General features: G+C 47.3%; 1 protein-coding gene across 12 annotated transcripts in view; it reads left to right on the top strand.

The window, feature by feature from the left end:
* The window catches only part of robo2 (roundabout, axon guidance receptor, homolog 2 (Drosophila)), a 768,110-nt gene extending 750,276 nt beyond the window's left edge, over positions 1–17,834 (top strand). For 6 of the 12 annotated variants that reach the window (XM_055896664.1, XM_055896667.1, XM_055896674.1 and 3 more), the window contains 5 exons: positions 7,725–7,910; positions 8,432–8,590; positions 11,075–11,341; positions 14,139–14,336; positions 14,481–17,834. In XM_055896664.1, the coding sequence (XP_055752639.1) occupies positions 7,725–7,910; positions 8,432–8,590; positions 11,075–11,341; positions 14,139–14,336; positions 14,481–14,482 (812 nt within the window). In that variant the 3' untranslated portion in view covers positions 14,483–17,834. The remainder of the gene's footprint in view (positions 1–7,724; positions 7,911–8,431; positions 8,591–11,074; positions 11,342–14,138; positions 14,337–14,480) is intronic. The other 6 variants (XM_055896672.1, XM_055896670.1, XM_055896671.1 and 3 more) reach the window with 3 other exon arrangements.
* The last annotated feature ends 417 nt before the right edge of the window (positions 17,835–18,251 follow it).

The raw sequence follows: 18,251 nt of genomic DNA, 5'->3' as shown, positions 1-18,251 counted from the left end.
AGTGCTGGACTAATGTTGTGTTCCAGTGAGAAGTGTAGTATGAAAGGGACTCTGTCAGTTACAGTGCTGGACTAACGTTGTGTTCCAGTGAGAAGTGTAGTATGAAAGGGACTCTGTCAGTTACAGTGCTGGACTAACGTTGATTTCCAGTGAGAAGTGTAGTATGAAAGGGACTCTGTCAGTTACAGTGCTGGACTACCGTTGTGTTCCAGTGAGAAGTGTAGTATGAAAGGGACTCTGTCAGTTACAGTGCTGGACTAACATTGTGTTCCAGTGAGAAGTGTAGTATGAAAGGGACTCTGTCAGTTACAGTGCTGGACTAACGTTGTGTTCCAGTGAGAAGTGTAGTATGAAAGGGACTCTGTCAGTTACAGTGCTGGACTACCGTTGTGTTCCAGTGAGAAGTGTAGTATGAAAGGGACTCTGTCAGTTACAGTGCTGGACTAATGTTGTGTTCCAGTGAGAAGTGTAGTATGAAAGGGACTCTGTCAGTTACAGTGCTGGACTAACGTTGTGTTCCAGTGAGAAGTGTAGTATGAAAGGGACTCTGTCAGTTACAGTGCTGGACTAACGTTGTGTTCCAGTGAGAAGTGTAGTATGAAAGGGACTCTGTCAGTTACAGTGCTGGACTAACGTTGTGTTCCAGTGAGAAGTGTAGTATGAAAGGGACTCTGTCAGTTACAGTGCTGGACTACCGTTGTGTTCCAGTGAGAAGTGTAGTATGAAAGGGACTCTGTCAGTTACAGTGCTGGACTAACGTTGTGTTCCAGTGAGAAGTGTAGTATGAAAGGGACTCTGTCAGTTACAGTGCTGGACAAACATTGTGTTCCAGTGAGAAGTGTAGTATGAAAGGGACTCTGTCAGTTACAGTGCTGGACTAACGTTGTGTTCCAGTGAGAAGTGTAGTATGAAAGGGACTCTGTCAGTTACAGTGCTGGACTAACGTTGTGTTCCAGTGAGAAGTGTAGTATGAAAGGGACTCTGTCAGTTACAGTGCTGGACTAACGTTGTGTTCCAGTGAGAAGTGTAGTATGAAAGGGACTCTGTCAGTTACAGTGCTGGACTAATGTTGTGTTCCAGTGAGAAGTGTAGTATGAAAGGGACTCTGTCAGTTACAGTGCTGGACTAACGTTGTGTTCCAGTGAGAAGTGTAGTATGAAATGCACTCTGTCAGTTACAGTGCTGGACTAACGTTGTGTTCCAGTGAGAAGTGTAGTATGAAAGGGACTCTGTCAGTTACAGTGCTGGACTAATGTTGTGTTCCAGTGAGAAGTGTAGTATGAAAGGGACTCTGTCAGTTACAGTGCTGGACTAACGTTGTGTTCCAGTGAGAAGTGTAGTATGAAAGGGACTCTGTCAGTTACAGTGCTGGACTAACGTTGTGTTCCAGTGAGAAGTGTAGTATGAAAGGGACTCTGTCAGTTACAGTGCTGGACTAACGTTGTGTTCCAGTGAGAAGTGTAGTATGAAAGGGACTCTGTCAGTACAGCTGGTACATGTTTGTGTTTGGGTTTAGTTGATCTTCTCCTGTCTCTCTCTGTGTCTGACTGAGTGCCAGACCTCTGGTATGCCTGCTCCTCTCTGTGTCTGACTGAGTGCCAGACCTCTGGTATGCCTGCCCCTCTCTGTGTCTGACTGAGTGCCAGACCTCTGGTATGCCTGCTCCTCTCTGTGTCTGACTGAGTGCCAGACCTCTGGTATGCCTGCTCCTCTCTGTGTCTGACTGAGTGCCAGACCTCTGGTATGCCTGCTCCTCTCTGTGTCTGACTGAGTGCCAGACCTCTGGTATGCCTGCTCCTCTCTGTGTCTGACTGAGTGCCAGACCTCTGGTATGCCTGCTCCTCTCTGTGTCTGACTGAGTGCCAGACCTCTGGTATGCCTGCTCCTCTCTGTGTCTGACTGAGTGCCAGACCTCTGGTATGCCTGCTCCTCTCTGTGTCTGACTGAGTGCCAGACCTCTGGTATGCCTGCTCCTCTCTGTGTCTGACTGAGTGCCAGACCTCTGGTATGCCTGCTCCTCTCTGTGTCTGACTGAGTGCCAGACCTCTGGTATGCCTGCTCCTCTCTGTGCCTGACTGAGTGCCAGACCTCTGGTATGCCTGCTCCTCTCTGTGTCTGACTGAGTGCCAGACCTCTGGTATGCCTGCTCCTCTCTGTGTCTGACTGAGTGCCAGACCTCTGGTATGCCTGCTCCTCTCTGTGCCTACCTTGGCCAGACTTATGACTGTCAGCCTCTGTTCCCCACTGATCCCATCTCAGTACCCCTCTCATCCCCTCTGTTCCCCACTGACCCCATCTCAGTACCCCTCTCATCCCCTCTGTTCCCCACTGATCCCATCTCAGTACCCCTCTCATCCCCTCTGTTCCCCACTGATCCCATCTCAGTACCCCTCTCATCCCCTCTGTTCCCCACTGACCCCATCTCAGTACCCCTCTCATCCCCTCTGTTCCACACTGACCCCATCTCAGTACCCCTCTCATCCCCTCTGTTCCCCACTGATCCCATCTCAGTACCCCTCTCATCCCCTCTGTTCCCCACTGACCCCATCTCAGTACCCCTCTCATCCCCTCTGTTCCCCACTGACCCCATCTCAGTACCCCTCTCATCCCCTCTGTTCCCGTCTCATCATCATTCTCATCCCTGCTACTCCCTCTTTTCCCTCTCCCCTCTCAACCCATTGCCTTTCCTCCTCCATTCGAGCTCTTTTCCATATTCCCACTTTTCTCTTCATCATGCCATCCACATTGCTTTTCATTTTTCTCTCATGGGCTTGTCTGCGGACCACGAGATTGTGTGTGTGTGTGTGTGTGTGTGTGTGTGTGTGTGTGTGTGTGTGTGTGTGTGTGTGTGTGTGTGTGTGTGTGTGTGTGTGTGTGTGTGTGTGTGTGTGTGTGTGTGTGTGTGTGTGTGTGTGTGTGTGTGTGTGTGTGTGTGAGTTTGGATAAGTGCCACTTCATTGTGTCTGCCAGGCAAGCCTCTCAGAAAGCTGTCATTTAAGCTGACTGTAGTCTCGCCTGCCAGAATGGCATATTTTTGTTGGCACGATGGAAAGGCTTTCTTTAGGAGTTTAGGAGTTGAAAGGATAAAGACACAGCAGAAACATTTACAATATAGGCTCTGCTTTACGGGAACAGCTTCCATCCACGAGGGTTTCCTTAAGTTTCCAGTATTTTTGGGAAATCTAGATAATGATTATTTTGCATGTGACATTTTCCACTTTTGTCTTTGAATCTGCCTGACAGTGATGTACTGGGCTTCATATCTCTGCTGCATTGGTTTAGTGATATAACTGACCTTCCTTTTTATTTACTTTCTTTCACCTTTATTTAACCAGGTAGGCCAGTTGAGAACAAGTTCTCATTTACCACTGTGACCTGGCCAAGATAAAGCAAAGCAGTGTGACAAAAACAACAACACAGAGTTACACATAAACAAATGTACAGTCAGTAACACAAAAGAAAGGAAAAATAGAAAAATATATGTACAGTGTGAGCAAATGTAGAATAGTAGGGAGGAAGGCAATAAATGGGCCATAGAGGCAAAAATAATTACAGTTTAGCATTATTACTGGAGTGATAGATGTGCAGATGATGATGTGCAAGTAGAGATACTGGGGTGCAAAAGCGTAAGATGGTAAGTAATAATGTGGGGATGAGGTAGTCGGGTGTGCTATTTACAGATGGGCTATGTACAGGTTCAGTGATCGGTAAGCTGCTTTGACAGCTGATGCTTAAAGTTAGAGAGGGAGATATAAGACTCCAGCTTCAGTAATTTTTGCAATTCGCTCCAGTCATTGGCAGCAGAGAACTGGAAGGAAAGGCGGCCAAAGGAAGTGTTGGCTTTGGGGATGACCAGTGCAATATACCTGCTGGAGCGAGTGCTACGGGCGGGTGTTGCTATGGTGACCAGTGAGCTGAGAAAAGGGGCTTTACCTAACAAAGATTTATAGATGACCTGGAGCCAGTGGGTTTGGTGACGGATATGTAGTGAGGGCCAGCCAACAAGAGCATACAGGTTGCAGTGGTGGGTAGTATATGGGGCTTTGTTGATAAAATGGATGGCACTGTGATATAGTACATCCAGTTTGCTGAGTAGAGTATTGGAGGCTATTTTGTAAATGACATCGCCGAAGTCAAGGATCGGTAGGATAGTCAGTTTTACAAGGGTATGTTTGGCAGCATGAGTGAAGGAGGCTTCGTTACGGAATAGGAAACCGATTCTAGATTTAATTTTGGATTAGAGATGATTAATATGAGTCTGGAAGGAGAGTTTACAGTTTATCCAGACACCTAGGTATTTGTAGTTGTCCACATATTCTAATTCAGAACCGTCCAGAGTAGTGATGCTGGACGGGCGGGCGGGTGCGGGCAGCAATCGATTGAAGAGCATGCACTTAGTTTTACTAGCATTTAAAAGCAGTTGGATGCCACAGAAGGAGAGTTGTATGGCATTGAAGCTCGTTTGGAGGTTTGTTAGCACGGTGTCCAAAGAAGGGCCCGATGTATACAGAATGGTGTCGCCTGCGTAGAGGTGGACCAGAGAATCACCAGCAGCAAGAGCGACATCATTGATATATACAAAGAAATGAGTCGGCCCGAGAATTTAACCCTATGGCACCCCCATAGAGACTGCCAGAATTCTGGACAGCAGGCCCACCGATTTAACGCACTGAACTCTATCTGAGAAGTAGTTGGTGAACCAGGCAAGGCAGTCATTTGAGAAGCCGAGGCCATTGAGTCTGCTGATAAGAATGCGGTGATTGACAGAGTCGAAAGCCTTGGCCAGGTCGATGAAGACGGCTGCACGGTACTGTCTTTTATCGATGGCGGTTATGATATCTTTGAACGTTGCTGAGGTGCACCCATGACCAGCTTGGAAACCAGATTGCATAGTGGAGAAGGTGCAATGGGATTCGAAATGGTCGGTGATCTGTTCGATGCTATCTTGGCTTTCGAAGATTTTAGAATGGCAGGGTAGGATGGATATAGGTCTATAACAGTTTGGGTCTAGAGTGTCTCCTCCTTTGAAGAGGGGGATGACCACGGCAGTTTTCCAATCTTTGGGGATCTCAGACGACACAAAAGAGAGTTTGAATAGGCTAGTAAAAGGAGTTACAACAATTTCGGGGATAATTTTAGAAAGAGAGGGTCCAGATTGTCTAGACCAGCTGTGTCACCTGAGGTAATACTGGGACTCCACTCTGGACAGGTGTGTCACCTGAGGTAATACTGGGACTCTGCTCTGGACAGGTGTGTCACCTGAGGTATACTGGGACTCCTCTCTGGAGAGGTGTGTCACCTGAGGTAATACTGGGACTCCGCTCTGGACAGGTGTGTCACCTGAGGTAATACTGGGACTCCGCTCTGGACAGGTGTGTCACCTGAGGTAATACTGGGACTCCGCTCTGGACAGGTGTGTCACCTGAGGTAATACTGGGACTCTGCTCTGGACAGGTGTGTCACCTGAGGTAATACTGGGGCTCCGCTCTGGATAGGTGTGTCACCTGAGGTAAAACTGGGACTCCGCTCTGGACAGGTGTGTCACCTGAGGTAAAACTGGGACTCCGCTCTGGACAGGTGTGTCACCTGAGGTAATACTGGGACTCCACTCTGGACAGGTGTGTCACCTGAGGTAATACTGGGACTCCGCTCTGGACAGGTGTGTCACCTGAGGTAATACTGGGACTCCGCTCTGGACAGGTGTGTCACCTGAGGTAATACTGGGACTCCGCTCTGGACATTTGTATCACCTGAGGTAAAACTGGGACTCCACTCTGGACAGGTGTGTCACCTGAGGTAATACTGGGACTCCGCTCTGGACAGGTGTGTCACCTGAGGTAATACTGGGACTCCGCTCTGGACAGGTGTGTCACCTGAGGTAATACTGGGACTCCGCTCTGGACAGGTCTGTCACCTGAGGTAATACTGGGACTCTGCTCTGGACAGGTGTGTCACCTGAGGTAATACTGGGACTCCGCTCTGGACAGGTGTGTCACCTGAGGTAATACTGGGACTCCGCTCTGGACAGGTGTGTCACCTGAGGTAAAACTGGGACTCCGCTCTGGACAGGTGTGTCACCTGAGGTAATACTGGGACTCTGCTCTGGACAGGTGTGTCACCTGAGGTAATACTGGGACTCTGCTCTGGACAGGTGCGTCACCTGAGGTAATACTGGGACTCCACTCTGGACAGGTCTGTCACCTGAGGTAATACTGGGACTCCACTCTGGACAGGTCTGTCACCTGAGGTAATACTGGGACTCCGCTCTGGACAGGTCTGTCACCTGAGGTAATACTGGGACTCTGCTCTGGACAGGTGAATCACCTGAGGTAATACTGGGACTCCACTCTGGACAGGTGTGTCACCTGAGGTAATACTGGGACTCTGCTCTGGACAGGTGTGTCACCTGAGGTAATACTGGGACTCCGCTCTGGACAGGTGTGTCACCTGAGGTAATACTGGGACTCCGCTCTGGACAGGTGTGTCACCTGAGGTAAAACTGGGACTCCGCTCTGGACAGGTGTGTCACCTGAGGTAATACTGGGACTCTGCTCTGGACAGGTGTGTCACCTGAGGTAATACTGGGACTCTGCTCTGGACAGGTGCGTCACCTGAGGTAATACTGGGACTCCACTCTGGACAGGTCTGTCACCTGAGGTAATACTGGGACTCCACTCTGGACAGGTCTGTCACCTGAGGTAATACTGGGACTCCGCTCTGGACAGGTCTGTCACCTGAGGTAATACTGGGACTCTGCTCTGGACAGGTGTGTCACCTGAGGTAATACTGGGACTCTGCTCTGGACAGGTGAATCACCTGAGGTAATACTGGGACTCCACTCTGGACAGGTGTGTCACCTGAGGTAATACTGGGACTCCGCTCTGGACAGGTGTGTCACCTGAGGTAATACTGGGACTCCACTCTGGACAGGTGTGTCACCTGAGGTAATACTGGGACTCTGCTCTGGACAGGTGTGTCACCTGAGGTAATACTGGGACTCTGCTCTGGACAGGTGTGTCACCTGAGGTAATACTGGGGCTCTGCTCTGGACAGGTGTGTCACCTGAGGTATTACTGGGACTCTGCTCTGGACAGGTGTGTCACCTGAGGTAATACTGGGACTCCGCTCTGGACAGGTGTGTCACCTGAGGTAATACTGGGGCTCTGCTCTGGACAGGTGTGTCACCTGAGGTAATACTGGGACTCTGCTCTGGACAGGTGTGTCACCTGAGGTAATACTGGGACTCCACTCTGGACAGGTGTGTTACTTTTCTCTATCAAAAGCAAGCCAAACTCAAGAGGCCCCGGTTATGCTGTCCATCAACGTGTTTGTGTGTGTGTGTGCATGTTTATATGTGTGTATCTGTGTGTGAGTGTGTGTGTCTCTGATGAGAGGGGCAGGCCAGAACAGAATGAGTGTAGAAAACTACTAGTGACATGCCAGAACACAGAGTCCCTGCAGCACAGAGAAACCCATCTGAGATGAAACTTGATATTAACTCTCATTATAAGATTACACAGCACATAAATCCATTGAAACCTATAGCCACAGTGAAGATGTTCAGTATGGAAGATCATTCAAGGGCTTTTGTGTCCGTGGAATTTCCTCGTTTGGGGTCTGGAGGCTATAACCATGGTGCGGTTGGATATCAAAAATGATTACTTGATTTGTGAACACACACACACATGCACATCTCTGATGCTCTAGCTGGCGGTGTCCTTCAGGGTCCATGGTTAACGGCTGGGGGTCAGCCTCAGAGGAAGATGACCGTCACTACTCCAGCCACAGGTCCAGTGTGGGCAGCTCCTCTGACGGGTCCCTCTACACCCACTGTAGCTTCGCCCAGGCCCTGGTGGCAGCCGCTGACAAGGCAGGCTACCACCTGGAGGGCACCAGCCTGGCCAAGAGAGGTTGGTATATGAGGAGTAAAGCCCCTCCACCCCGTTCTCTATGGAACCTCTATATGACCCAGAAGGAGATTGATCTACTTCCTGCCATCTGCTGGCTGGTGTTTTCTCTGCTCTGCTGCTGTTTGGTGGAGAATCTGCATGGCTCTACAATATGTGGCTGAACAAAGGATACAAATCTTGATTCAACTCTAACTTTCCTCCAGCTTTGCACTCTGACTCCTATGAACTTGGGATAGAGGACAATTATCTGTGTGAACACTGGTGATTTCTTTGCAGGCTTCTAACACTGCCTGTACTTACTCATTGTCAAAATAATGGTGTGATTTTGAGGATTTCTGACATTTAACTGATTAACTAACTGAACCTTCCATGGGATCATGCGAGCTTCCTGCTTGGAAATCAACATTCTCTTCCCAGGCATGCTCCTTAACCCCCCTCCCCTCTTAACCCCCCTCCATGTTCCTCTCAGTACCTCCACTAACCCAGTGGACTCTCTGTCTTCTTCTCTCCACCTCCTCTAGGTAAAGGGCTGTCCCACCGGCCCCGGCCCAGCAGTCCCTTCTCTACAGATGGCAGCACGGTGGGCACACATAGCCTGGGCCACCAGAGGGCTGCCCGGCCCACCCGCAAGCCCCGGGGACAGGGCACGGCGCCCCACAGGAGAGACGCCAGTGCAGACGGTAAGAGAAGATGCTGGGGTGGCACGGTGTTTGAACCAGAAGCTTCCCAGAACTTTGTCTCGGTAAAGAGTTACCACTGACACAACTTACTCATTATCTATAACAGGGCTCTCCAACCCTGTTCCTGGCGAGATAACATCCTGTAGGTTTTAACACTAACCCTGTTCCTGGAGAGATACCATCCTGTAGGTTTTAACTCTAACCCTGTTCTTGGAGAGATACCATCCTGTAGGTTTTAACACTAACCCTGTTCCTGGAGAGATACCATCCTGTAGGTTTTAACTCTGACCCTGTTCCTGGCGAGATAACATCCTGTAGGTTTTAACACTAACCCTGTTCCTGGAGAGATACCGTCCTGTAGGTTTTAACACTAACCCTGTTCCTGGAGAGATACCATCCTGTAGGTTTTAACTCTAACCCTGTTCTTGGAGAGATACCATCCTGTAGGTTTTAACACTAACCCTGTTCCTGGAGAGATACCATCCTGTAGGTTTTAACTCTAACCCTGTTCTTGGAGAGATACCATCCTGTAGGTTTTAACACTAACCCTGTTCCTGGAGAGATACCGTCCTGTAGGTTTTAACACTAACCCTGTTCCTGGAGAGATACCGTCCTGTAGGTTTTAACACTAACCCTGTTCCTGGAGAGATACCATCCTGTAGGTTTTAACTCTAACCCTGTTCTTGGAGAGATACCATCCTGTAGGTTTTAACACTAACCCTGTTCCTGGAGAGATACCGTCCTGTAGGTTTTAACACTAACCCTGTTCCTGGAGAGATACCATCCTGTAGGTTTTAACACTAACCCTGTTCCTGGAGAGAGACCTTCCTGTAGGTTTTAACTCTAACCCTGTTCCTGGAGAGATACCATCCTGTAGGTTTTAACTCTAACCCTGTTCCTGGAGAGATACCATCCTGTAGGTTTTAACTCTAACCCTGTTCCTGGAGAGATACCATCCTGTAGGTTTTAACTCTAACCCTGTTCCTGGAGAGATACCATCCTGTAGGTTTTAACTCTAACCCTGTTCCTGGAGAGATACCATCCTGTAGGTTTTAACTCTAACCCTGTTCCTGGAGAGAGACCATCCCGTAGGTTTTAACTCTAACCCTGTTCCTGGAGAGATACCATCCTGTAGGTTTTAACTTTAACCCTGTTCCTGGAGAGATACCATCCTGTAGGTTTTAACTCCAACCCTGCTCCTGGAGAGATACCCTCCTGTAGGTTTTAACTCCAACCCTGTTCCTGGAGAGATACCATCCTGTAGGTTTTAACTCTAACCCTGTTCCTGGAGAGATACCATCCTGTAGGTTTTAACTCTAACCCTGTTCCTGGAGAGATACCATCCTGTAGGTTTTAACTCTAACCCTGTTCCTGGAGAGATACCATCCTGTAGGTTTTAACTCTAAACCTGTTCCTGGAGAGATACCATCCTGTAGGTTTTAACTCTAACCCTGTTCCTGGAGAGATACCATCCTGTAGGTTTTAACTCTAACCCTGTTCCTGGAGAGATACCATCCTGTAGGTTTTAACTCTAACCCTGTTCCTGGAGAGATACCATCCTGTAAGGTTTTCACTCCAAACCTAATCTAGAGCACATGATTCTAATAATTAGCAGGTTGAAAATCTGAATCAGGATAGTTATTGCACAACTGGGGTTGGAGAAAAGCTACAGGAGGATAGCTCTCCAGTAACAGGGTTGGAGTAAAGCTACAGGAGGATAGCTCTCCAGTAACAGGGTTGGAGTAAAGCTACAGGAGGATAGCTCTCCAGTAACAGGGTTGGAGAAAAGCTACAGGAGGATAGCTCTCCAGTAACAGGGTTGGAGAAAAGCTACAGGAGGATAGCTCTCCAGTAACAGGGTTGGAGTAAAGCTACAGGAGGATAGCTCTCCAGTAACAGGGTTGGAGAAAAGCTACAGGAGGATAGCTCTCCAGTAACAGGGTTGGAGAAAAGCTACAGGAGGATAGCTCTCTAGTAACAGGGTGGATTAAAGCTACAGGAGGATAGCTCTCCAGTAACAGGGTTGGAGTAAAGCTACAGGAGGATAGCTCTCCAGTAACAGGGTTGGAGTAAAGCTACAGGAGGATAGCTCTCCAGTAACAGGGTTGGAGAAAAGCTACAGGAGGATAGCTCTCCAGTAACAGGGTTGGAGAAAAGCTACAGGAGGATAGCTCTCCAGTAACAGGGTTGGAGAAAAGCTACAGGAGGATAGCTCTCCAGTAGCAGGGTTGGAGTAAATCTACAGGAGGATAGCTCTCCAGTAACATGGTTGGAGTAAAGCTACAGGAGGATAGCTCTCCAGTAACAGGGTTGGAGTAAAGCTACAGGAGGATAGCTCTGCAGTAACAGGGTTGGAGAGCCCTGATCTATGAGGACTTGGACTACATTACAATTACTGATTAATACTGATTGACTGATTACTGATATATCACCAGATTGTAACCTTGTAGTTAACCACATCACGCCTCCCTCCCTCCTTCCCAGACCTACCTCCTCCCCCTGACCCCCCGCCCATCCAGGGACCAGGGTATATACAGGGGGCCCGTAGTGTAGGCGGAATGGGCCCCTCAGCCGAGAGGCAGGCATCGTCCCTGGAGCGCCAGCCCATGTGTGGCGCCATGCCCCTGTCTGGGCTGGGGGAGATGAAGAGCTGCATGGACAGACAGACACGCACCTCTCTGGAGCGCCAGGCCCAGGACAGACTAGCATCCATGGACCGAGGAGACGACCCACGCAGGGGACACAAAACAGGTACAGGACTGGAGGGTAGAAGCAAATAAGAATGCCAGCACATTGTCAGAAAGACTCAGATCTGATCCACAAATTCCACTCAGTGTGCAGGTGTTCATTCTAATTTGCAGATGCCAATTTATTGTATCCTGCACTTGTGGCAGTGTGTTGGATGTGAGCGAACATTACTTTAGAACAGTAGGATAGAACTCATATTTCACACCAGAGTATGGAGCGAGTAGAACCGTGGTTAGGTCAGCAGCCATTGCTATACAGAGAGAGATCCAGAGCCCTTAACTGTGTGACAGCAGGGTCCTGATGGGCGCGGTGCCTTGGCAGACCAGAGCCTTTACTAAACCCTGGTGTTCAATCTCAGAGGAGACTGGGCTCCCATGAACAGATTGCACTGTCTGCCACTTGTACTTGTCTTCCAGAACCCCCCGCCCCCCTCCCTCCCTCCCTCCCCCCCACACACACACACATACACACACACACTCACACAGCCTGTAGTTGTCGGCAATGGTGTCCGGCTTCAGCCCAGTCCAGGCAGGAGGCCCCAGCCACACAGATGCATTCTAATTCCCCAGCCTTCCCCTCTCAGACAAACAGCGGCTACTCCACCACTCTACCCATCTGTCTGTGTGTGGAGTCATTAGATCTCACCATGCTGTGTTCCTATCCTGTCTGTGTGTCGAGTCATTAGACCTCACCATGCTGTGTTCCTATCCTGTCTGTGTGTGGAGTCATTAGACCTCACCATGCTGTGTTCGTATCCTGTCTGTGTGTGGAGCCATTAGACCTCACCATGCTGTGTTCCTATCCTGTCTGTGTGGGGAGTCATTAGACCTCACCATGCTGTGTTCCTATCCTGTCTGTGTGGGGAGTCAGTAGACCTCACCACGCTGTGTTCCTATTCTGTCTGTGTGTGGAGTCATTGGGCCTCACCATGCTGTGTTCCTATTCTGTCTGTGTGTGGAGTCATTAGACCTCACCATGCTGTGTTCCTAGAGCTACAATATAATGATCTGCAGCAGGGGGTCTCACAGCAGGTCAGAGCAACAATATACTGACCTGCAGCAGGGGGTGTCACAGCAGGTCAGAGCTACAATATAATGATCTGCAGCGGGGGGTGTCACAGCAGGTCAGAGCTACAATATACTGACCTGCAGCAGGGGGTGTCACAGCAGGTCAGAGCTACAATATACTGACCTGTAGCATGGGGTCACAGCAAGTCAGAGCTACAATATACTGACCTGCAGCAGGGGGTGTCACAGCAGGTCAGAGCAACAATATAATGATCTGCAGCAGAGGGTGTCACAGCAGGTGAGAGCAACAATATACTGACCTGCAGCAGGGGGTGTCACAGCAGGTCAGAGCAACAATATACTGACCTGCAGCAGGGGGTGTCACAGCTGGTCAGAGCAACAATATACTGACCTGCAGCAGGGGGTGTCACAGCAGGTCAGAGCAACAATATACTGACATGCAGCAGGGGGTGTCACAGCAGGTCAGAGCTACAATATACTGACCTGCAGCAGGGGGTGTCACAGCTGGTCAGAGCTACAATATACTGACCTGTAGCAGGGGGTGTCACAGCAGGTCAGAGCTACAATATACTGACCTGCAGCGGGGGGTGTCACAGCAGGTCAGAGCTACAATATACTGACCTGCAGCAGGGGGTGTCACAGCAGGTCAGAGCTACAATATACTGACCTGTAGCATGGCGTCACAGCAAGTCAGAGCTACAATATACTGACCTGCAGCAGGGGGTGTCACAGCAGGTCAGAGCAACAATATAATGATCTGCAGCAGGGGGTGTCACAGCTGGTGAGAGCAACAATATACTGACCTGCAGCAGGGGGTGTCACAGCAGGTCAGAGCAACAATATACTGACCTGCAGCAGGGGGTGTCACAGCTGGTCAGAGCAACAATATACTGACCTGCAGCAGGGGTGTCACAGCAGGTCAGAGCTACAATATACTGACCTGCAGCAGGGGGTGTCACAGCTGGTCAGAGCTACAATATAATGCACTGCAGCAGGGGGTGTCACAGCAGGTCAGAGCAACAATATACTGACCTGCAGCAGGGGGTGTCACAGCTGGTCAGAGCAACAATATACTGACCTGCAGCAGGGGGTGTCACAGCAGGTCAGAGCTACAATATACTGACCTGCAGCAGGGGGTGTCACAGCTGGTCAGAGCTACAATATAATGATCTGCAGCAGGGGGTGTCACAGCAGGTCAGAGCTACAATATAATGATCTGCAGCAGGGGGTGTCACAGCAGGTCAGAGCTACAATATAATGATCTGCAGCAGGGGGTGTCACAGCAGACACTAACCCCTCTGTAGTTGCCTTTCTCCCCTTCAAAAGGGTGTTAGCTGAGGGACCCATGTGTGAGCCCACACTGCCTGCTGGCACCAACACACTGCAGATGTCATTAGAAGGGAGGTCTGCCAACACGCTCTCTGTCTCACTTTAACACCTTCTGCAACCACCACCACCCGGCCAATCCACCTGCGCCTGCCCAAACACATACCTAGCCCCATAATGAATCTACAAACCACCATGTTGTAAAACGCTCTATGCTTTTGTTGCCCCTCCCCATGTCATTTCAGTGAATGAGAATGTATTCACCTTGCCTCCAGCCCCACAGGAGCCCTTTTTCTTCTTGCAATGCACGTATTATAAGAATGTGTTCTTAATTGACCTGCTTGGTAAAATAAAGGTTAAATTAAAAGAAAAAAGTGTCAACTTCCCGACTACATTTAGGGTTAGTAGTAACAATATGAATTGTTTCCCTCTGTGTGTTTGTCCAGAAGCGGGGTGCCTTCCCCCCTACAGTAAACCATCGTTCCCCTCCACCGGGGGCCACAGCTCCTCTGGGACAGCCTCCTCCAAGGGCTCCACGGGGCCACGCAAGGGAGAGGGACCTCGAGGGCCACACCAACGGGCTGCCACAGACCACAGCGACTTCCTGGGGACCAACGGACCTGGACATTACGCGGGCGAGTTATGTACGTATCACACCATTCTTGTTTACTATCTTATTGCAAGAAGGCGTTGTGATACTATAGGTAACTACATTGATTTAATGTATAGCATTTTGACAAAGATATTGCTTTGTCCTGACATTGCTGTTCTCTCTGTCTCTCTCACAGAGTGACCTGCCTGCAGTAGGATCTGAACTGAACTGGAGAAAGCCTCGTCGTCCTCATCAGAATGAAGCCTCACCCGACTGGTGCAATGAACTTTGTCCTTCTTTGTGTATTATCAGAGGAGAGGAGCAGGAAGATGACGATGATGACCACCATAACAGAACTGTAAATGTGATGTATAAACACAGACATACATACTGTACATCCCACTATGTTGTTGTCCTCAACAAAATTATTTCTCACCTCCCACCTTTGTTGTTTTTCAGTCAGACAATAGCAAGTAAACAAAACAGTTAAAATGTCTATATGAGAAAACTAATTTTCAAAATAACCTTCCTTGGGGAAAAAATTGAATCTTGTTTCCTGTAAATAGATTCTTTACGTTGTTGTTGCATTGCTATGCAAGCCTACTTCAGTTTTAGCATCCTCTTTCCATACTGTTGGTTAAATCTAGTCATTTGTATTATATTTGAATTGATAGGCTGTTGTGCCATAAAATAATTGTTTTATAATCCATCATTTGTTAATAGCTATCATTGATTCATTATTATAATTATTATTATTAATTATTGTTTTTTTGCACTGCGATTTTTGGTGATAAGCACAAAAGCAAAGCTCCTGCTGACAGGAAGAACCGGACCAACATTTGAAGAGGAGTTTCTGTAGAGAGATGAGAAATTATATACTAATGTACAGAGAGATATTAAAGAGTGAGGGGTTGCTTACGGACAGCAACTAAAAGGATGCCCATTCCCAAGTTAGGACTAATCAGAAAGAAGATAGGGTTTGTTAGTGTCTTTGAGGTAGGGGGCCGGAGAAGAGGCAGAGAGGGGGGGGCTTGTTCAATGTGTACAGAGGCTATGAGCAAGATGATGACTTGTCTCTCTAACTATGAGTTGATTATTGGATTAGCTTCGATCCTACATAATCTGATTCTATTGTAAACCGTATAGTCCTACAAATGGGCTGATATAGACTTGTTAGAGCTGGCAGTTGTGAGACTGTCCAGGCATTGTATTGTTTTCAGAACATAACACAGCCACAATGGACGTCTAGCTGGGCCCTCATCTTCATTCCAGCGTTTGAACACAATTTATTTGATTCTATCTTCATCTCATCTTCTTTGATTATATTTTCATTGATTTCTAGAGTTTTTGTTTTCATCTGAAGATCATTTGTATAATCCGTCTGGCAAAATGGATTTACAGTAGATTACACAAAGTCAAATTCTGCAAGTGTGGCAGGTGTGTGTTCAACCAGCTGTACACCAATAGAATCTAGTCACTGAAACCACAGCACTTAAAATACACTATGAAGAGCCTCAAAGCCATGGTTCAGAAGGTCTAATCTATAATCTAACACTGACAAAGGACTTCCTTTTGATAAACTCTGGGTTGGGTTGAACGCAGTAGAAAGAACTAACATTGATGCTAAAGGATTTCTCTATTGCCAGGAAAGAAGGTTTAGGATAGGTCCTTTTTTTGTCCAAAAGTCAAAAGTTTATTTTGTCATCCATTTTAAATGATGTTTGCTTAATGTAGAGCCCTTTATGCACTCCACATCCATGGCATCCCATGGAAAACAACACAGTGGCCTGTTTGTATCTATTTCAGTCGGAGACTGCAGTCCCTGCCCTGAAGTATGGTACTGTGTTCTGATTAGCATACAATAGAGCACTAACTAGACGTCCTATTGGGACTCAAATTCCCAGAATGCATCAGATAGTGGAGAGGAAGGCAGGTAGAGTACAGTCAGAATGGAGAAGAGCCACCTGCAGTAGCAGATCCCAATGCCTCTGTCTCTACAGCATAGACCACTACTTTCTATCTGCCCAACAGTCACAACACGTTTTCCTTCTGCCGGCCGCATGGAACTATTCAGCCCCAGATGTTCAATTTGTATCTTTTCAAACAATGTTCTTATCATTTTTTAAAAGCCTGTTTCTTTGTATGCCTTTTATGGACTCAAAAATACTGCTTAATAATGTTTTCAAAATCAACGTTCACAATTTTACTGGTTCAATGACTGTTTATTTTGTGTCTTCTTTAGTACTGCTTAATGTTTATAAAAGGAGAGTTGGAAAGGAAACGGAAGGCTTTGTCAGATATGCTGTTGTACTGTCGCGTTTATGTCACTGTCATATCATATCATCAACCTAGTGGCCAGTGTTCTGGAAATGAGGTGCAAGGAGTATCTCAGGTTATTTTACATTCTGGCGGTGTTCATGTATGTGTGTATATATGTGTATATATTCATATGCATCTCCACTCGGTTATTTCATTCCAGTTTCATTGCTGAAAGATATTCCTCTTTAATATCCGATGCTGTCCTGTTTCATTTCTTTTCGCCAGTGGTTTTAATTCCAAGTTTAAAGTGCTGGTCCATCCACCTTAAGGCAAGATGTCAGTAACAGAACATACCAAATTAATATCGATATTTCTAATGTCTATTCCGTTTTTTGTCTATGTAATACTCATGGTTTTCCTTTAAATCACTGTGTTGTTGTTTTGTATTTATTAAAATGATAATAAAAAGGTATATTGTGAAATATGCATAAAGATTTGTGGAATATTAAATAAAATGTATTTTCTTTTTCTTTTTCTGTCGGAGAAGGCTGGGGATGGGCAACTCCAGTCCTCAGGGGCGGGGTGCTGTCACACTTTGTCTCCATCCCTTGCAAACACAGCTGATGAAAATAATTGCATTCAAAACTTAAGGTCATGATTGGTTGATCATTGGAATCAGGTGTGTTAGTGGGGGCTGAGGCAAAAGTGTGACACCAATCAGGCCCCCTGAGGACTGGAGTTGCCCATCCCTGAGCTAGGCCAAAAGGACTTGATGGTCTCTCCAGGTGCAATGCTGAGTTGTCAGAGATACCCGAGACACTCAGTCCTGCATGTTAACTACTCTGCTTCCTCTCATCTCAAAACAAAAGAAACTAAAACCTTTTCCAAACACAAAGAGCGATATTTTCCTCATTTGCTTGATACGACAATAGATACAAATGTTCTTTTTTGGGAGGTTGAGAAGTACTTTCCCTCTCTTTTGTTACTTTTCTCAGTATTGTTGGATCTGTGTGTTGCCTTTTTGCAAAAAAAAGAGGATTAAAGAAAGGCAAAAATAGGAAGTTGTCTTTCTTTACAGTGCGGGGCAAGGGGATACCCTCTCTCCAATGCAATTTATACATTCTCATATCTTTCCTGTAAACAACCTTCTGTATTCACTTGCATGTCCTTGTCCAAGAACAAGAAAACTTTTACAAGTCCCATCCCCATGTCCTGTAAGATAAGTCAAAGTTATTTTCTTTCCTTGTACCTGGATCACTACCAACAAATAAAATATTAAAACAAATGTGAACCCTTGCCTTTCACTCTGTTGATTGACAAGGTGTTATACACAATATCAGCATCGTTCAAACTCAGCTTTAAAGTTCCTGTACCATTTTTACATTGTTTGTCATCTTGAGTATGGCTTTCTGGACATATTTTGTTCCAAGAGAAAGAGAAAAACTCTGAAGTCTCTATAAGGAATAGTGTCGGTATTGGTGATTTCCTTCCGTGATGTTTGTGTGTGTGTGTGTGTGTGTGTGTGTGTGTGTGTGTGTCCTTGTCTGTGTGTGTGTATGTATGTGCTGTATGAGTTTGCGAGAGGTTGCCTGACTCAGCTGTGCTTTCTATGTCAAAGCAATCAACATTCTGTTCATCTTGGAGGACCAACATCAAACGCCAAATCCATAAAATCATTAAGACAGTCACACTCGCTTTGATTAACACT

The sequence above is a fragment of the Salvelinus fontinalis genome, chromosome 33 (assembly GCF_029448725.1).
Source record: "Salvelinus fontinalis isolate EN_2023a chromosome 33, ASM2944872v1, whole genome shotgun sequence".
Lineage (NCBI taxonomy): Eukaryota > Metazoa > Chordata > Actinopteri > Salmoniformes > Salmonidae > Salvelinus > Salvelinus fontinalis.
Note: the sequence above shows the minus strand (reverse complement) of the source record. Positions and strands in the feature narration are given on the sequence as shown.